The following is a 22022-nucleotide window of genomic DNA, read 5'->3' on the forward strand; positions in this document are numbered from 1 at the left end:
GCAGAGCCTCGTTATAGGGATTGTGCTACTTCCACTTGTTCACATTCTGTTCTCTACCGGTATCTATAATCTATCTACTCGTTATTGCATGTTTTGCTTACGCTCAGTGCTTTATATTTTAAGATAAGAAAATGAACTGCTATAATTCTACGAACGACATTGGTACAAGAAACTTCATTGAAGTCACATGAGCTGGAGGTTTTATGGAAGCTGTATAAATTTATGCTAATAGGAAGGAAGCCAACGACATGACATACTAACACTAGGTTTAGACCATTGACAGTTATTACACTGCATTCTTCGTGAGCAACTGAAATAGCAAGTAACACTTGACACAAGAAATACTCCACATGTTTTCTTCTGTTTTGCCATGATTCTTGAAGTGGTGTACACACTGTGAAATATTACGATAATTCACACTCCATACTCGTACTTACTTACTGAATGTTATTCAAACTAAAGGCTGTAAGAGGTCATGTATGCATTTCATTTATTTAATGATGGACAAGGTAACCAAAATGTATTTTATAATTCATAATGAGTAGAAGATTAGGGTCAGATGAATTACACAGAGGTTGTGTATGGACATTGTGTCTTCGGATTCTATGGGATGATGAATTGAAGTTTGCACTAGGTTTTTATCTGTACTTGTTCGAGGAGATTGACTAGAGGAAAAGAGTAGTTATGGAAGTGAAATGATATTGGCGATAAGGTTTATATGTATCGACGTATTGAAGAGGTATCATTGAGGTACTGAAATTGTGTGAAGTTGATGATTATTGGAGTTTTGGTGGACAAGAGGTAAGGTAAATGATATTGATGATGAGGTGTATATGTAACGACGTAAGAGGTATTACTGAAGTATTAAGATTATGTGATGCTGATGGTTATTGGTGTTTTGGTGGATAAGAGATAAAGTAAGTGAGGAGCATATTTTTTTTGTTGGTTTATATAGAACAAGGAGGATGAAGATGGCAGACTAGAACACTCAAGTGGAAGGAAGATTGTCTACACACACACTTTGTTAAATCAATAAGCAGTATATAATTTTTTTTTTTTTTTGGAGAGAGGAAGTATTTGCATATCTTGGCACACTGACAGTTGTCCAGCAACCGTACATTTGATTTGGCTTGGCAAACATTGGTCTTGACATGATGACTATGACGTTGACTAACTATTATTGACTGTTATACACTGCTGCCACTACTACTTGATACACATGTTGAACATCAAATTTTTGACAGAACTGCATTTACACAGTTAAAACTACTCAATTAGAAAGATGAGTGAGTGTGTTTTGTGTGTTTTCCTTTCCTAATCCCAAATGATTGGTACCGACCTACCTCCTAAATATTATTTTACTTGTTTGTTGTGGCTTGCACTGACGCCCATAAATATTATAGGTTTACTGATATTTGTGTATTTGTAATAGTTAATATGACAATTATCTGATCTCATTTGTGTGTTTATTATATTTTGTATGTTTAGTGTAAGAGCATTGATAATAATATTGTAAAGGCAATTGTGTGTGCATTCAAACTGTTGTTCGTGCCTGCACCTATCATCATTGATGGGTGCCACTTGGAAATGTTTAATTTCTGCTGGTAAACTCTGATGAACTGTTTGATTAGTGATAGAGAATATTATGGACTGTGTTTAATTTCTGCTGATAAACTCTGATGAACTGTCTGATTAGTGATAGTGAATATAATGGACTGTTACCTACACTTGTTCAACATTGCTGGTGCCACTGATGGAACTGCTTCTACTGAAATGATGTCGTTTGTTGCTGTCTGCACCTGTTCCACATTACTGGGTGCCACTAAAGAACTGCTTCTACTGAGATAATGTCACTTGTTGCTGTCTGCACCTGTTCAACATTGCTGGGTGCCACTGACAGAACTGCTTCTACTGAGATGAGGTCAGTTGTTGGTTCAAATGGTTCAACTATGAGACTTAACATCTGTGGTCATCAGTCCCCTAGAACTTAGAACTACTTAAACCGAACTAAGCTAAGGACATCACACACATCCATGCCCGAGGCAGGATTCGAACCTGCGACCATAGCAGTCATGCGGTTCTGGACTGAGCGCCTAGAACTGCTAGACCACCGCGGCCGTCTCACTTGTTTGTGTCTGCACCTGTTCAACATTGCTGGGTGCCACTAATGGAACTGCTGCTACTGAGATAATGCCACTTGTTGGTGTCTGCGCCTGCTCACCATTTCTGAGTGCCACTGTTGGAGCTATTTAAATACTCCTGATGAAATGTTATGAGACTGCTATTTGCACCTGTTGACCAATGCTGGGTGCTACTGTTGGAACTGTCAACTACTCTGAGGAGTGTTACTTGTTTATTGAACTATTGTAAAGATTTTATATGCATATTTGTATAAACAGATTTTTTGTGTATTTACTGTTTATGAAATGTTGTGAGACTCTTACCTACACCTATTCGTCATTGCTGGTGCCATTGATTGAATGATACTTGTGTAAAATCTTGTGCAAAATCACATGTATCAAAGCATTTGTATTCCTTACTGTATTTTATATATTATGTTATTGAATGGCCTGTGCCAAACCAAAATTTATTTACTTATGTGATATTTACTTATTAATATTATCTTTTATTTTGTCTGTATTTTTTTGGACGAATTTGGTGGTATTTTCACCACCAGTCCTGGCAAAAATACCATCAAATTCTAGCCCGTGAAGGAGAGGCATATGAAAGGTGGCTACACTGAGTCACAGCGTCAGAGATTGCGCCAAAGAGTATGATTCCGCCGCCTCCACTGGGCAGTTGTAGTTCAGAGGTTGCCGTGGGCAGTGCTTGTTGCGAGGATGTCGATAGCAGTACTAGTTGAGTGCATGTCGTGTGCAGTTGTTCTGTTGTGCGAAATAGCAGATGCTGTTCGATTGGGGATGTTGGAATGATCACAGTGTATTTTTCGTCAATATATATGAGGGTAACAAAAATTTTTTATTTCAGATTTCCTAAATAACAATGCCTCTTGGTCACAGGTTCAGTCAACAAAGCATCTGGCTTGTGTATATGTATTAGACTGTAATTCTGGTTTCTATGTGCAATTGTAGTATTTCTGGTTTTTTAATGACTTCATTCTAAATGGTGTTTAAAATACCTTGTCTTATTGAGGAAGAACCGAGCCAGATACTTGTACGTTGAGTCACACTTCCACACACAGAACAGCTACATTTGTGCTTTGTTGTTTCGTAGCTTTTATAGTTGCTGGGGACTTAATTAATCAATTGTGTTAACGGAAATTTCCTTTCACTCTTTGTTGTTGTTCTATGCAGTCAGATTGAGTACTAATACTACTCAGGGCCAACCGGTTACGAGACTTCGTAACCGGACATACAGCTACTAAAATTATTGCATTTTCATTTGAATAATTAAGCCCCCATGCAACAGTAACGCCATAATTCGGTATTCAATGTGTAGTAAGGTATAGTAGAGGGTAAAGGACTCATTCGTTTTCTGAGATCTGTATGTTACAGAGTATTACATGTTCAAATATGATTGATCCATGAATAGAATCGTATTAACACCTTTTATGTGCCCACCAGATGACGTTACGAGACTAGTGCCTAAAAATAAAGCAACAAAGGCAGAAAATAATTTTTGTGTGTTGGAATATGTGAGTGCCGATTCAGAAGGTATTATGGAAAAGAACCGCTATGTAAACAGAGAACTGTGCGTTTGTATCGACGGTTCTGGGCCAATGATTGTTGCTCTGAACAGAAAAGTACCGATCGATGAAATACGCCTGATCCAATTGCGGGGTGAGCGAGGGGAAGTTTCGAACATAGTCCAAAGAAATGTCAACTTGCCGCGCAATCTACGAACTGTGATTACCGAACCAAACTATGTGGAAGATTTTGGGACAGCGGTTATATTTTAAACTGTACCATCTGCAGTTCACGTAGCAATTAAAACCGAAAGATTATGGATGGCGCATCACTGAGTTGGTGGCAGTGGTGAACATAATGCGGATCCGTTCTCTTGGCCCTGTAGGTTTCCTGATCTGACACCTTTCGAATTTTGCCTTTGGCGGTACATTACGGACCGTTTATGTGTACCCCCACTTACAAGAACAGTGGAACAGCTCAGAGAACGTGTCAACGCCGCTGTGGTGACCATTGACAGGATTTTTCTACGTAAGGTAAGGAACGAATTTGACTAGCGATTGGACGTGTGTCATGTTATTAGAGGGGCGCTTATAGGACGTTTATAGAGTTCAAAATGGACAGATGGCGAGTTTACACTTCTATTCCTGCATCAATCGTATTTGTACTTGTAATACTTAGCAATATTGAGAGCTTTTGAAACGAATGAATCATTTATAATAGTGAACTTATGTACACAGCTTTGAACTCACCATTTAGAAGTACGTTATAAAATACACTCCTGGAAATGGAAAAAAGAACACATTGACACCGGTGTGTCAGACCCACCATACATGCTCCGGACACTGCGAGAGGGCTGTACAAGCAATGATCACACGCACGGCACAGCGGACACACCAGGAACCGCGGTGTTGGCCGTCGAATGGCGCTCGCTGCGCAGCATTTGTGCATCGCCGCCGTCAGTGTCAGCCAGTTTGCCGTGGCATACGGAGCTCCATCGCAGTCTTTTACACTGGTAGCATGCCGCGACAGCGTGGACGTGAACCGTATGTGCAGTTGACGGACTTTGAGCGAGGGCGTATAGTGGGCATGCGGGAGGCCGGGTGGACGTACCGCCGAATTGCTCAACACGTGGGGCGTGAGGTCTCCACAGTACATCGATGTTGTTGCCAGTGGTCGGCGGAAGGTGCACGTGCCCGTCGACCTGGGACCGGACCGCAGCGACGCACGGATGCACGCCAAGACCGTAGGATCCTACGCAGTGCCGTAGGGGACCGCACCGCCACTTCCCAGCAAATTAGGGACACTGTTGCTCCTGGGGTATCGGCGAGGACCATTCGCAACCGTCTCCATGAAGCTGGGCTACGGTCCCGCACACCGTTAGGCCGTCTTCCGCTCACGCCCCAACATCGTGCAGCCCGCCTCCAGTGGTGTCGCGACAGGCGTGAATGGAGGGACGAATGGAGACGTGTCGTCTTCAGCGATGAGAGCCGCTTCTGCCTTGGTGCCAACGATGGTCGTACGCGTTTTTGGCGCCGTGCAGGTGAGCGCCACAATCAGGACTGCATACGACCGAGGCACACAGGGCCAACACCCGGCATCATGGTGTGGGGAGCGATCTCCTACACTGGCCGTACACCACTGGTGATCGTCGAGGGGACACTGAATAGTGCACGGTACATCCAAACCGTCATCGAACCCATCGTTCTACCATTCCTAGACCGGCAAGGGAACTTGCTGTTCCAACATGACAATGCACGTCCGCATGTATCCCGTGCCACCCAACGTGCTCTAGAAGGTGTAAGTCAACTACCCTGGCCAGCAAGATCTCCGGATCTGTCCCCCATTGAGCATATTTGGGACTGGATGAAGCGTCGTCTCACGTGGTCTGCACGTCCAGCACGAACGCTGGTCCAACTGAGGCGCCAGGTGGAAATGGCATGGCAAGCCGTTCCACAGGACTACATCCAGCATCTCTACGATCGTCTCCATGGGAGAATAGCAGCCTGCATTGCTGTGAAAGGTGGATATACACTGTACTAATGCCGACATTGTGCATGCTCTGTTGCCTGTGTCTATGTGCCTGTGGTTCTGTCAGTGTGATCATGTGATGTATCTGACCCCAGGAATGTGTCAATAAAGTTTCCCCTTCCTGGGACAATGAATTCACGGTGTTCTTATTTCAATTTCCTGGAGTGCAGTTCATGATAAACTACAGAAATTCTCCCAGAGCATCTACAAGGCAAAATTTAATACAAATGGATGAACTCTGTCAGAAGTTTTGCTCACCTGAGGACTGTGGCGAGATAAAGTGATAACAGGTAGACAGCGCACCGGCGCTCTGTCCGAATATTGTGACTTGCTGCGGATCGCCGCCAAAGCGCGCGATGTTCCTGTGTACCCAGGTCAACGCCAGCCACTGGTCCTTGAGGCCCGCGTTACCAGGGGCGACAGCGTCTCCCGTGCTCAGAAAACCTGCAATTAACCATGGCAACCAGGACATAAGAAAGTTACTAACAACAGATGCAAGCTACCATGGCACACGTGCACTTAATGACAAATAGAAGTATACTGATCGTAATTATGTTTATTCAGGTTTCATGATGTGTTTGAAAAGCATATGCAGATTTATGATGAAGATATCTTAATTACAAAGCAAAACTAATGCGACGCATGCCAAGATAAAAAACAACATTTTAAAATGTGCACGATCCAGATACGTTAAAATGACCACTGCCAGTGTGCAACGTCAACGTGAAATAACTACTCACAGACGGCAGGTGGCATCTCAAGCACTGTGGGGTAGTGGGAGGGGGGGGGGGGGGGAAGGATGTCGAAAACAGTACACTCGTTGTCGGAAAGCAGAACTGGAGAGATTTATCTGACATTCAAAATAACATTATAGTTGGCCTTCGCGCCAAGGGTGGAAGCATTTCCGAACTGGTAAGTGTGTAAACTGTTAGCATGCTCTGGTGAGTACAGTACAATGTGCGTGTCAAAATGGCGCTATCCAAAACAGATACACGTGAACGACGACTGCGAAAATGTGTACAGGTGAATGAACACGGAGCTTTTTAGCATCTGACTTCGCAAATAAACCAAGGGTCTACCAACAGTGACTCCCCAACGCTGCTTAAGAGATGTGTTGGAAACAACGCCCTAAGGGAACTTATTCGTTCATTGCCGCCCTTGAGGCCACCTGCTCTGGCCTTTTTCTGTCCATTATGATCGGGTGTCTCCGAAATGTTTTCCTCGGCCACCCGTAAGAAAACCACGTGATTTCAGCGTTGGGTATTAGGGTTCTAACTTCAGTCGCAACGAATGTAAGGCGTCGGGATTTTGAACACCTTAGATGTCGGATGCCTCAGTTTTAAGAATCGTTTATAGTGTCGCTCCACTGGTTTTGCAACATGGGACAGGTTTTTGTAGTTTTTGTGATATTTAATACACGTAGCACCGAGAGTGACGAAATTAACATCCTTATGGAAATTTGCATATTTAAGTTAAGTGGAAACAGGGTGGAAGCATCAATGGAGGGGAAGCCAGATTTTAGTTCAAATGGTTCAAATGTCTCTGAGCACTATGGGACTTAACATCTGAGGTCCCCTAGAACTTAGGACTACTTAGACCTAACTAACCTAAGGGCATCACACACATCCATGCCCGAGGCAGGATTCGAACCTGCGACCGTAGCCGTCGCGCGGTTCCTGACTGAAGCGCCTAAAGCCGCTCAGCCATACCGCGTGGCGCAGGAATTTTTGAGCCCAATTTCAAACTTCTGTGTCGCAAAGAGAGACAATGTCAGGGTTTCGAAACACTGATCCTTTAAATGCATTGCACATTGCAGTACATAAACATAATGAGTCGGTCATTACATAATCCTCAGTACACAAGCACGTGCCCACTTCAAGGTAGACAGCCTTCTGATGATCTTAATTATCAATGAGTTTTCTGAATTGAGAGCGTCATTAGAAGATTTTGACTATGTCAAAAAAAAAATAAGACTGTTGAATGCCGATTGTTATGGCTTTAGAGCAATTTTACTTTTAAGTTTTATCCGCTTCTTCATCTTCTTTGGTAACACCATGGGCTGAGTGATTGTGATTCCTTGTTGCGGAAGTATTCGTCGACCATTACACGTAACCCAAAATTAAGCAGTGGCTCGTATCGAACCTGGGACCCAATACCTTCTCACTGCCTCTAGACCAGAATATCGGAAAGCAATACTCACCAAACTGCCCCACGCGATAATTGACAGTGATGAGTATGACGCCATAGGAGACGAGAAAGTCTGCGCCGAATTCCTTATCAGAAGCACTGCCGCCTCTGAATCCACCACCGTACATCCAGAACATCACAGGTAGGTTGGTGCCCTCTTGTGGAACGCCAGGCACGAAGACGTTCAGGTAGAGGCAGTCCTCGGAGCCGCTGCCGTCCTGTTGGACGCAGTCGCTGCCGTATTGACTGGCATTGCGTACTCCTTCCCAGTTTCCTGCCGGCTGCGGAGCCTGTAAGGCATTCCTAGGGTAATTTCAGGCTTACCAGAGGTTCATCACAATGTAATTTATGGAACATTTGGGGAATGTGTCACTATGACAGGTATAGACGTTAACCCTCCGATAGACGCGCAGGTTTTGAGGACACAGATACTGGCGCGGAGTACAAATGTACTCCACCACTTTTTTGGTTGAAAAAAAGTCTTCTTTATTTAATTATGTTATTTGTTTGTTACGTTCTTTGCGATGCATGAGTAAGTTGATTACTAATATTTTTTAAACGAGGGAAGGAATTAAACATTTAATTTTTTAAACAGAAAATTAGTTTTTGTCACTCCACCCATTTATTACTCACAACATGTAACATTACACAAGAAGTAATTAAAGTATTCAAAATAACTTTAATGAAGAAGCTCATAATACACAAAAAAGTAATCACAGAGAATATGTACAATAAGAAATCACGTACAATTCTTACAAACAACGGTAGTCACATTTTGCATACACTCTTCGTGTTGATTTATTTCTTGATCTTCCACATATTTTACAACACCATTTGACAACTAATTTCGTGAAGGAAATCAGCTCGTTTCACTTTGACATAGTTTTTGTTTGCTGAATAAATGCATAAAGCATTGATAGCGGCGATATTTAAAATGTTGTAAAAATTGCTGTTGGCCATCTTTTAGTTGTTCTTGCTATATCATAATTTGAACAAAGTTGATCGAGTACGTCAACTCCACCTTTTGTGCGATTGTAGAATGTAACAAACTCTGGTTTGTTTTTTGAACTGGTGGACTCGTCAATCGCTGCACGATTGTGCATACTTGAAAGTAAAATTACTGCTTTCTTTTTCCTTTCTCAGTAGTGTTGCATCATGTCTAAAGCCGAAAACAGAAGTGTTCATTTCTCGAGATTTGCTTGGTAAAAATTCCTGAGGTAATTCTTTTTTGTTGTGTCTCATTGTTCCAACATAAGTTTGTCTTTTTCTGAAGCAGTTCTTGGAGCAGAGGATAGATAGTAAACCAATTGTCGCCCTGATGTTACGTCCTGTGTTTAAAACTGGTTTCGCAATTCTCATGACGACGAACTTTCCTACATTGCTTACATCAAAAGGCCCCGCCGGCTGTTTTCCAAAATAATTTTCGATATTCACGGTATACATTATTCTACAATCCGCTAATGCAAACACAATCAGGCCATAACGAGCAGGTTTACTCGGTATAATCTGTGTGAATGAACGTCTTCCACGAAAACCAACCAGCTCCTCATCAATTGCGAAGTACTCCCCACGAGAATAGTACTTCTGAAAGTTTTCTTACAACAAATTCATAAGTTCCCGTATTGGTGCCAATTTGTCGACCTTCCTTCTTTCATTTTTGGTGCTTATGTCATCAAATCGGAGGCAACGAAGCAAGAAATGAAACCTACTCCTCGACATAGTCAAATAGACTCTTTCAATACCATTGCCTTCCTCTTTGTCATATATTTTGCAAGTATTCAACTTGGAAGAGTTTAACGTGTCAGTGAAAAATATTATACCAAGAAGGACACGCATTTCACATTAATCTGTAAATTTTGCATCTTTTTCTGTAGAAAACTTGTTCCTGATTGTTTCTATATAATTATTGGTACTTTTCACGATCAACTCTATTATTCTCTCATCAATAATCAAGTTAATGCAATCGATTTGAGATTTTCCATTATTTGCCTCTCCTTTTGGACCAGGAACACGAAGAAAGATATTGCTGGCCTTTATTCAACATTAGGACAAGGGGGTAATTTATTCCATTTTGTTTTACCTTCTCCAAAACAAAAATCAGATTCTTCCCTTGCCTTGAAGTTCTCTTCCTTGTCGACATTATGTTCTTCCGATTTTTTCCACTTTCCTTGTTGAAGCTCTCTTCCATGTCCACATTGTCTTCTTCCGATTCTTCCACGACGTTGTTTTCAGGGTTCGCTCGTCTGGTCGATCATCATCCTCGCTTGTTTATCCATCGCACAGATCAGAATCACAATAGGAAGGCTCATCAGTCTGCAGTTCTTCGTCTAGCCATTGCATCCAAATCCTTTCATCAGAAGTGCGATCTGCCATTATACCTAAATAATAACGATAAATTAATTCTACAATAGCAATCCAAACATATTTCAAATATAATAGAAATTAAAATTTTAACTGACCATATAAAATATGTACTGGTAATTCGATACTCGCGTGGAGTAAACGTATGCGCCAAACACGACAGGGAACACTCAAGACTTTCTTTTGAGAAGATCGTGCAGGACGACGCACGGCACTTATTGTAGGTACGCCAGACTCTGGGAATTTTAGCCCCGCCACTCTTGTCAACAATAAGAAAATAACGTTTAGAACGACAATGGGGTACATTTGCACTCGGCGCGAATAAGAGAAGGTTAAGAGAATACTATTCTCCCACAAAACTTTTCTTCTCTCACTGATGAATTCAGTCAATTTGTTTTCACAGAATAGAAGGTTTACAATCACCACGTTAAAATATAAAAATTATGTAAAAACGTGACTGCTTTCTGATAACTTGTTTCCTCGCACACTTCTTTTCTGGGAGCAAATTTAACTAATGTTAGAAAAGCGATGCCCGACCCCTCCCGCCAGATGTTCGAGTCCTCCTTCAAGCATGGGTGTGTGTGTTGTTCTTATCATAAGTTATTTTAAGTAGTAAGTCTAGGGACCGTTGACCTAAGCAGTTTGGTCCCTTAGAAACTAACACAAACACAAAAGCGGTACAAAGAGTTCGTACCACAATAACGTGATATGTATTTTCCAATATCAACACAAATTATTTTCGGCGCATTTCATTACATTTAGCATGTTACTTCCCGTGATTTTTTTTCTCTTTCACAACACACACAGAATTCATTTTGAGTCCAAAATGTTCTGAAACACAAATAATCCTTGTAATATAAATTCATAATATTTAGTTTTCAGCCAACAGACATTTCCTTTTCCATCTCATTTGCTATTTTAAATACGATACCTGCTCGTACTCCGCTTTAGTAGCTGTGCAGTCAGCGCAGCGTATTAGTAACCAAAGGATCCTGCATTCGATTCCCGGCGGGTTTGGAGATTTTCTCATTTCGAAGACGGGCTGTTGTGTTGCCCATACGTTCGTATCAACAAAACTGTCATGTAATTCTTGAGATGGCTGCATGGATAATCCCCAAACGCCAGTAAAAGAAAAAGAATACCCTGCTCGTAAAAAATTAGGCTCAGAGCGCTTCCTCACGAAATAATGATCTGGGTTCTACGCGGATCTATCCGCGTAGCGCATTAACTAAAATGTGCTCGTACATCGGCCAACCTGACTGTGGCGGTTATTAGGCGATTTCGCAAATGTGATACACAAAAGAGGTGAAAAACGAGAAAATACAAAACGGATTGTACTCGTTTCGCAGATAGATGACGCACATGCGTTTTGCTCAATTTGGTCCACTTGACAACTGTGCGTCAGGAGGGCATGTGGCCATACAGTTTAATAATGAAACAAAATTTGTCTACTATAGAAAAAATGGACCTTGTACATACGGAAAAGAGAAAGACTGTGGAAAAGAAATTTATCCTTAATATTTTAAGCAAACGCTACTATAAGAAAAAATGTATTTTCCAAATAGAGATACGTTTGTTATTCGTATCATTATTATTGCTATTGCTTTGATTTTTGCTTCGAATATACTATATATGATCACAGGAACAACAAGTAAAGCACGACTTTTTTTCTGAAATCGGGTTGGTTTTATTCTGAACTGCAGTACACCACAATATCCTCCACATTTTAGACTACACAACTCTAATTTTCAACATAATCTCCAATGCAACGGCCTTATGTCACCACCGAGCGAGGTGGCGCAGTGGTTAGCACACTGGACCCGCATTCGGGAGGACGACGGTTCAATCCCGCGTCCGGCCATCCTGATTTAGGTTTTCCGTGATTTCTCTAAATCGTTCCAGACAAATGCCGGAATGGGTCCTTTGAAAGGACACGGCCGACTTCCTTCCCGTCCTTCCATAATCCGATGAGACCGATGACCTCGCTGTTTGGTCTCTTCCCCCAAACAGCACAACCCATTATGTCACCATACTGGGAGGGCCTGCACGCTTGCTTGGTACCCCTCTACTGGTCGAAGTCAGAGCCAACGTGTTGCTGCATCAGTAACCTGTCAGTCATCCACGTACTGCGTTCCACGGAGTGCATCCTTCTTCATTGAGCCAAAAAGATGGAAAACGGAAGTGTTAGATCTGGGCTGTAGGGTGGATGTGGGGAAAGAGTTCAATGAAGTTTTGTGAGACACTCTCGAGTGCGCAGACTTCAGGCTTCATGGAGAAGGTGTCCTTTAATTGCATTTTTCTGGCGTTGAAAATGCTGAAGTCATTTCTTCAATTTCCGAGGGTATCGTAATACACTTCAAAGTTGATCGTTGAACCATATCAAACAAATTAGACCCATTGGAGTCCCAAAAGACCGCCGGCACGACTTTAGCGGCTGAGGGTGTGTCTTTGGACTTTTTTCTTCGGAAGACAGGTGTTGTGGCGCCATTCAGGAGGCACCTATGAATGCGATGCTTTGATTTTCTGCCAAAATTAAATCAGTGAGATTTCTCAGGTTGAAACGCGCCTCCGTTATAGACGCCACTTTGAAGACCACATATGGCGCCGCCACCAATCTGAAGTTCGTGAGACTATAGGGGCTGAAACGGAAATATTCCAGGATATCCCACAATAAGCTCTGCATTGTTTCAACCGAGAGTGGCCAAGACAAAAAATTTGTTGCATCACTTATCGAACGCTTTCGTACATGCCTACTGCCCCTTCCTCTCAGAGCGGCACAGCACTTTGTAACTGCAACTCGAGCTTTGATATTGTGGTTGTGTCACATTGTCAAACATTTGGGGTCCAAATGCTAGTGTTATTCGCCTTGTGTTTGGGTTATCTTTGCATTGAATTGCTACAGGCACGAATTCGGTTGTTAGCTTCGACATGATGCGATCATGAGCACACGAAAAGCTTTCCAATACATTATCATAAGAGACTCAATCACTGGTTTGCTATGCAGCTGTACCTCTGTATGCATTAAGAATTTTTTGTTTCTTCGCTCCAGTTCACAGGCTTCGTTGCCTATACTATCACTCCTCATACAGTACTCTCAGAACAATTATTACCTCCTGGCTTATTTCTTTGTTTCATTTCATTTTGTTTTCCAACAGTAATAACATCGACAACTATTTCGAATCTCTGAATGGTTTGTCGCAGTAATAACTTCGGTACATGGCTAAACAGTGCTCATCATTTACTGTTGTATACTGGAGGAAGTGAGGAGCGCTCTCATTACAGTGAGTCATCATTTAACTTCCAGAATGACAGCAGGCGTATTAGCATTAATTGCGAGGATAGACGCCGCGTAGAGCGGGGAAATTTACACAGGAAGGGCGCTGCAAGTGACAATCGCACCTCGATCAACCATGTTGTATCACGAGTGGTGACTCATTGATTTCTCTGGAAGAATATAATGAAGCTCCATGACGGCGCTGCATGTCCAGATCCCCAGTATTGGGGCCTAAAGGCTGCTGTTAGCCAAGCGCCAGTAGGTTTACAAACCAGATAACGCCTGGAGCCAGTTTTTAACGATAGCTCAAATCTCATCGGGAAATAGCCATTTGAGAGAATGACATCGTATAAAGAACTACCTCTGCTCCCTCTTCTGTTAAAAAGATAAGCCGAAAGGGTAGGAAAATGAAAACATGAGATATACATTGCTCGGTTGACCATAGAATTATATTACACTGTTTGACGATCTAAATGCGGACGACAATAAATTTTTCAACTTTCAAATGTCGAAGTCATTGTTTTACAGACTGCTTGGCTGCATAACAAAAGATACGTCATACAACTGGAATCAACACAGAACTAAACAAGGAGAGAAATATGTCCTCGCACTGTAGTGGTTTCTATATTTTTCATAATATATCTTCAATAGTGTTCTAAAATTCGGAAAACGCTTTCTGACTTTAAATGACCAGTGACAACACAGTAAGCCATTGGTAAATAAGAAACTACTTGGCACATTAAGAATGAGTGCCACACCGAGATTCGAATTCGCGACCTTTGTCTTTTGCTGTACCATCTAAGGTACTCAAGCATGACTCAGGACCCGCCCTCACAGCTCCACTTGCGCCAGTATCTCGTCTCCTACCTTCCAAACTTCACGGAAGCTCTCCTGCGAACCTGCAAGGTTCCTAAACCAGTACACCGATCTCAACCAAACTTAGTACTGACACAATGATCAGCCAGAACTTTATGACCACCGATCTTCTACCAATATAAACCCATCCAGGCGATAGCACCGTCGCCTGGACAAGAGTGACTCTTGTTAAACACAAGCACAGTGCATGTAGTATCAGTAGACTGGGGAGGCCAAGCGATCTACCTGAGGGCAGATTATGATAGCACGACTTGTCGAGTGTTGGAGGAGTGCTGTGGTGAGTATGTACAACATGTGGCGAAACCAAGGTGAAACAGCGTTCAGATACCGTGGGATTGGGTGGCCACCCTTCATCTCAGATGTTGGACGTCGTAGGCTGCGCAAGCTAGTAAAACAGGACAGGCGGCGAAATGTGGCGGAACTGACATCAGACATTGATGCTGCGCAGAGTAAAAGTTTGTCTGAACACACTGTGCACCGAACAATTCTAGCGATGGGCCTCCGCAGCCGACTACCCATACATGTCAATGTTAACACCACGTCATCGGCAACTATGACTGAAATGAGCACATGACCATTGGCACTGGACGGTGGCGCAGTGGCAGATTGTTGGATGGTCTGATGAATCCCAATACCTACTTCATCATGCCGATAGGAGTGCGCGAATCCGTCGTCTTCCGGACGAACAGCTCCTTAACATCTGTACTGTGGTACGGAGAGAACCAGGTGGAAGCTCCGTTACGCTCTGGGGAACATTACTTGGGCATCCCTGGTTCCACTTGAGGTGCAAAGCACCGCCGGCTGGGGTGGCCGACCGATTCTAGGCGCTACAGTCTGGAACCGCGCAACCGCTACGGTCGCAGGTTCGAATCCTGCCTCCGGCATGGATATGTGTGATGTCCTTAGGTTAGTTAGGTTTAAGTAGTTCTAAGTTCTAGGGGACTGATGACCTCAGATGTTAAGTCCCATAGTGCTCAGAGCCATTTGAACCATTTCCCAAAGCACCATGACGTCCAAGGAGTATCGTACACTTGTTCCAGACTACGTACATCCCTTCATGAAGATCATGTTTCCAGGCAGCAGAGGCATTTTTCAACATAATATGTTGAACGGGTTCAAGGAAAGCAGTGCTGGCCTTCCAACTCGCCAGACCTGAATACTATCGAACATATCTGGGATGCGATTGAATGTGGCGTCGGAGTTCGTCGCCCCCTCCCCAGAATTTACGGGAATTAGGTGACTTGTGTGTGTGCAGATGTGATGCCAACTCCCTCGTGCGACTTATCAAGGCCTCATTGCTCTTCGCCACGCCGCATAGCCGGTGTTATTCGTGCCAGAGGTGGACATACCGGCTGTGACCTAGATGGTCATAGTGTTCTCGCTGATCATTATATACCTTATTGTCAGGAAATTATCATCGGGTGGGGGGGGGGGGCAAGAGCAAAATACCTACAAAAGGGGGAGCGTGGGTGGGGGGGGGGAGTCGTGGTAAAAAAGAAGCGCAGCCCACAACGCATGAATTGTCAGTATTCGAGAATGAGAGCACTCAGCCGACTTGCACCAGACTTTAGACATAATTTCAAAACTTCTCGAAATTTTTCTCCATGACAACCCCTACTAAATGATCAAAGGTAATAAATAAATGACTACTACTTTTCCGATGTTCATGCACGAGGCATAACGTTGTAATTTATTACTTCCTTACACCAACTGTATTCGCGAAACTTTTTGCAGAAGATATGCACATATACAGGTGAAAGTATCTGCAAAATTATATAATTGTTACTCGCATATTTAAGAAGATTTGACGTCATAAACAATGAGATGCGTGGAAAACTGTCACATAATGCATGGCGTTTAAATTTATTACTTCTTTGCCACTAAATCTGTTCGCAATAACTTTTTTTTGGTGAGTCATCAGGCTTGCGACTGCTTGGATGTGGCCCGCCATGAATGCCTCTCCTGTGGCAATCTCTTCATTTCAGAATAGCACTAGCAACTTACATCTTATATTATTTGCTGCAAGTATTCCAATCTCTGTTTTCGACAGTTCCCTCTAGTACCACGGAAGCTGTTCCGTGATGTCTTAACAGATGTCCTACCACCTTGTCCCTTCTTCTTGTCAGTCTTTTCCATATATTCTTTTGCTCATCGATTCTCCGCAGAACCTCCTCATTCCTTACCGTATCAGTCCTGCTAACTTTCCACGTTCTTTCGCACACCACATCTCAAATGCTTTGATTCTATTCTGCTCCAGTTTTCCCACAGTCCGTATTTCACTGCCACACAATGCTGTTCTCCAAATATACAAGGGTTGCCCACAAAGTAATGCATCGCATTTTTGTTCTCATCCGAAAGCAATGCTACGAATGCGAAACGTTATGCATGTATTATTTGAAGTCTCCTAAGCGAGCGCGCCAAGTTCCTGTCACTTCCAACAGATAGTGTAACTGCAGGACGGTTTCAAATGACATCTGTAGGTGATGTATCTTACAAGCAACGTGCCTTCATTGAGTTTCTCACTGCAGAGGAAGAAACTGGGAAGATTGTTCACAAACTCTTGTGCAAACTCCATGGAGCATCTACTGTCGACAGAAGTAAAGTTAGTCGCTGGGCACAGAGGTGAGGTCACCAGAAGAGCTCCACGATTTGCTCCGGTCGTGAAGACCATCCACCCTTGCCACACTTGACATGTTGCAGCGAGATGATGATGTCATTGGCGAGGACAGAAGCACTACGACTCGGCAGTTGGCGCTCCATCTGTCAATGCTGAGGAGGTGATTCACACAATGAAGCAATGGCTCCGCCATCAGAACAAGGAATGGTACCGACATGGGATGGACGCCCTTATTTCGCTCTGGAGGAAGGCCACAGAACGGGATGGATATTACGTGGAAAATAGGGTGAGTAGTGTTTTGGTTGGCAGGAGAGCCAACACCGTGTTACTAGAAGGAGGCCGAAAGGCACGCGTTTTAGCTCACGCAGGCTGGCGCGAGGTCTGGAACAGGACAAGGAAATTAGAATTTAGAAAAACGGACGTAGCTGGTGGAATACTTAACTTTCATCCGTTAATGAAGAACGTCGGTCTTGCCGGTACATGATTCACAATATCAATGGTAACTGATAATGGCGCCTTGCTAGGTCGTAGCAAATGACGTAGCTGGAGGCTATGTTAAACTATCGTCTCGGCAAATGAGAGCGTATTTTGTCAGTGAACCATCGCTAACAAAGTCAGTTGTACAACTGGGGCGAGTGCTAGGAATTCTCTCTAGACCTGCCGTGTGGCGGCGCTCGGTCTGCAATCACTGATAGTGGCGACACGCGGGTCCGACGTATACTAACGGACCGCGGCCGATTTAAAGGCTACCACCTAGCAAGAGTGGTGTCTGGCGGTGACACCACAAGTAGATAAAACACCATTCTTTCCTGTTTGTAATTCTCATTACGTTCAATAAAGAATTGTTGAGGGAAGAAAATGCAGTGCATTACTTTCTGGGCAACCCTCGTATATTCTCAGAAATTTCTTCCTGAAATTAAAGCGTATACACTCCTGGAAATTGAAATAAGAACGCCGTGAATTCATTGTCCCAGGAAGGGGAAACTTTATTGACACATTCCTGGGGTCAGATACATCACATGATCACACTGACAGAACCACAGGCACATAGACACAGGCAACAGAGCATGCACAATGTCGGCACTAGTACAGTGTATATCCACCTTTCGCAGCAATGCAGGCTGCTATTCTCCCATGGAGACGATCATAGAGATTCTGGATGTAGTCCTGTGGAACGGCTTGCCATGCCATTTCCACCTGGCGCCTCAGTTGGACCAGCGTTCGTGTTGGACGTGCAGACCGCGTGAGACGACGCTTCATCCAGTCCCAAACATGCTCAATGGGGGACAGATCCGGAGATCTTGCTGGCCAGGGTAGTTGACTTACACCTTCTAGAGCACGTTGGGTGGCACGGGATACATGCGGACGTGCATTGTCCTGTTGGAACAGCAAGTTCCCTTGCCGGTCTAGGAATGGTAGAACGATGGGTTCGATGACGGTTTGGATGTACCGTGCACTATTCAGTGTCCCCTCGACGATCACCAGTGGTGTACGGCCAGTGTAGATCGCTCCCCACACCATAATGCCGGGTGTTGGCCCTGTGTGCCTCGGTCGTATGCAGTCCTGATTGTGGCGCTCACCTGCACGGCGCCAAACACGCATACGACCATCATTGGCACCAAGGCAGAAGCGACTCTCATCGCTGAAGACGACACGTCTCCATTCGTACCTCCATTCACGCCTGTCGCGACACCACAGGTGGCGGGCTGCACGATGTTGGGGCGTGAGCGGAAGACGCCTAACGGTGTACGGGACCGTAGCCCAGCTTCATGGAGACAGTTGCGAATGGTCCTCGCCGATACCCCAGGAGCAACAGTGTCCCTAATTTGCTGGGAAGTGGCGGTGCGGTCCCCTACGGCACTGCGTAGGATCCTACGGTCTTGGCGTGCATCCGTGCGTCGCTGCGGTCCGGTCCGGTCCCAGGTCGACGGGCACGTGCACCTTCCGCCGACCACTGGCGACAACATCGATGTACTGTGGAGACCTCACGACCCACGTGTTGAGCAATTCGGCGGTACGTCCACCAGGCTTCCCGCATGCCCACTATACGCCCTCGCTCAAAGTCTGTCAACTGCACACACGGTTCACGTCCACGCTGTCGCGGCATGCTACCAGTGTTAATGACTGCGATGGAGCTCCGTATGCCACGGCAAACTGGCTGACACTGACGGCGGCGGTGCACAAATGCTGCGCAGCTAGCGCCATTCGACGGCCAGCACCGCGGTTCCTGGTGTGTCCGCTGTGCCGTGCGTGTGATCATTGCTTGTACAGCCCTCTCGCAGTGTCCGGAGCAAGTATGGTGGGTCTGACACACCGGTGTCAATGTGTTCTTTTTTCCATTTCCAGGAGTGTATTTGATACTAGTAGCCTTCTCTTGGCCAGGAATGCTCTTTTTGTCAGTGCTAGTCTGCATTTTGTACCCTCCTTGCCCCTTCTGTCATGGCTTACTTTGCTGCTTTGGGGCCGGCCCGAGTGGCCGAGCGGTTCTAGGCGCTTCAGTCTGGTAATGCGCGACCGCTACGGTCGCAGGTTCGTATCCTGCCTCGGGCATGGATGTGTATGATGTCCTTAGGTTAGTTAGGTTTAAGTAGTTCTAAGTTCCAGGGGGCTGATGACCTCAGAAGTTAAGTCCCATAGTGCTCAGAGCCATTTGAACCATTTGCTGGCTAGGTAACACAATTATATAATTTCATCCACTCGTGACTGTCAGTCCTGATGTTTTCTCGCTTTACTCATTTCTGATACTTCTCAGTACTTTCATCTTTCTTCGATTTACTCTAAATCCATATTCTTTACTCTTTAGAGTGTTCTTCCATTCAGCAAACCATACAATTTTTCTTCACTTTCCCTCAGGATAGCAATGTCAACAGCGAATCGTATCATTGATATCCTTCCACAATAAATTTTTGTTTCCACTCTGGAACGTTTCTTGTATTACCGTCATTGCTTCTTCGTCATATTGATTAAATAGTAGAGGCGAAAGTCTACATCCGTGTCGCACACCCTTTTCAATCCGAGCACTTCGTTCTTGGTCTCGGACTCTTATTTTTCCCTCTTGACACTTGTACATATTGTATGTTACCCGTCTTTCCCTATAGCTTACCCCACTTTTTCCCATAATTTCGAACACTTTGCACCATTTGACACTGCCGAGTGCTTTTTCCAGGTCGACAAATTCTATGAATGTGTCTTGATTCTTCGTTAGTCACGCTCCCATTATCACCTGCACCTACAGAACTGACTCACTAGTGCCCTTACTTTTCCTAAAATAAACCTAAGCGTCGTCTGACACAACCTCAATTTTCTTTTCCATTCCCCTTTATATTAGTCTTGTCAGCAATTTGGATGCATAGTCTGTTAAGCTGACTGTGCGATAATCATCGGAATTTTGTGGATGATGACTTTCGAAAAGTCAGATGTTATGTCGCTAGACATGCATTAAACTCACTAAAGTGAGTAGGCATTTTGTTGCAACTTCAACAAATAATTTTATAAATTTTAATTGAATGTTGTCAGTCTCTTCTGCCTTAATCGATCTTAGGTCTTTCAAAGTTCTTTTAAACTCTTATTATACTTCTGCATCCGTTATCTTTTGTATATGGATTCATGCCTCTTCTTCTATTCCGTAGTAAGACAAGTCTTCCCCTCGTAGAGGTCTTCAACGTATGTTTCACGGAGCTATTTCACCTTAACTTTCCTGCGCTTCCTATTTATTTAATTCCTAAGTGACTTGAATTTCCCTGAACATTTTTGTACTTCCTTCTTTTATGAATGATCTGAATTATTTATTCTGTTACCCATGGTTTCTTAGCAGCTACGTTCTTTGTACCTATGATTTCCTATCAAACATTTGTGACTGCTGTTTTTAGAAATTTCCATTCTTCTTCAACTGAGCTATTCCTTATCGCCGTATCTATAGCCCCAGAGAACTTCAAGCGTATTTTTTCGTTGCTAAGTACTTCCGTATCCAACTACATTCTGCATTGCACTTGCTGACTAGTCTCGTAAATTTCCACCTACTCTTCATTACTATTAAATTGTGATCTGGGTCTATATGTACTCTCGGGTACGCCCTACAATCTAGTAACTGATTACGGAGACTCTCCCTTACCATAATGTAATGTAACTAAAATCTCCCGTATCTTCCGACCTGTTCCAAGTAAATTTCCTCCTCTTGTAATTCTTAAACAGAGTACTCGCTATTACTAGCCGAAATTTACTGCAGAACTCAATTAGCGTTTCTCCTCTCTCATTTCTAGTACCAGGCCCATATTCCTCCGTAACATTTCTTCTACTCTTTCCCCCACAGTCGCATTCCAGTCCTCCAAATCTACTAGATTTTCATCTCCCGTTTCGTACTGTGTTACCATTTCAATATCTTCTTGAAACTCTCTATCTCTTCATATTGAGCTTGCAATGTCAGCATATCTATCTGAACTATCGTTGTGGGTGTTGGTTTTCTATAGATTTTGATAAGAACGACCCTTTCAGTGAACTGCTCACATAACTCACTCTCTATCCTACCTTTCTATTCATAACGAATCCTACTCCTGTTATATCATTTTCTGCTGCTGCTGATATTACCCTATACTCATTTGACCAGACATCCTTGTGTTTCAATGTCACTTCACTGACTCGCCAGTATATGAACACTGCGCTTTAGCATTTACTGTTTCATATCTTCATGCTTCCCTATCACGTTTAAACTTCCACGTATGCCGCTGGATGCACCTGCAATATTACATAATTGTACGAAACATAGTTCATAGAGCATGGCGTTATAAGCATTAAGCAGAAGGCCAGATGTTGCGTGGGAGAGGCGTAGACGCAGAGTTGTAAATTAATACCTGGGCAACGCAGGGTTTCTTCGTTAATTTACTTATATATGAGGAAAAAGTAAGCATGCATATGCTAACACTCTCACTGAAAACGAAGTTTATATTTGTCTGTGATAGGCATCCGACGGATAATATGTTACCAGATGCTTTAGTGGATGTGTTCTGTACTTACTGTACATGGAAACGGTTTATTA

General features: G+C 43.7%; 1 protein-coding gene across 1 annotated transcript in view; it reads right to left on the bottom strand.

The window, feature by feature from the left end:
- Positions 1 to 22022, bottom strand: part of LOC124789506 (cholinesterase-like) — a 185407-nt gene that overhangs the window by 113600 nt on the left and 49785 nt on the right. The window contains exons 4-5 of the mRNA XM_047256891.1: positions 7876 to 8152; positions 5934 to 6119 (exon numbers count right to left, since the gene is read on the bottom strand). Coding sequence (XP_047112847.1) covers positions 5934 to 6119; positions 7876 to 8152 — 463 coding nt within the window. The remainder of the gene's footprint in view (positions 1 to 5933; positions 6120 to 7875; positions 8153 to 22022) is intronic.

The sequence above is a fragment of the Schistocerca piceifrons genome, chromosome 3 (assembly GCF_021461385.2).
Source record: "Schistocerca piceifrons isolate TAMUIC-IGC-003096 chromosome 3, iqSchPice1.1, whole genome shotgun sequence".
NCBI lineage: Eukaryota > Metazoa > Arthropoda > Insecta > Orthoptera > Acrididae > Schistocerca > Schistocerca piceifrons.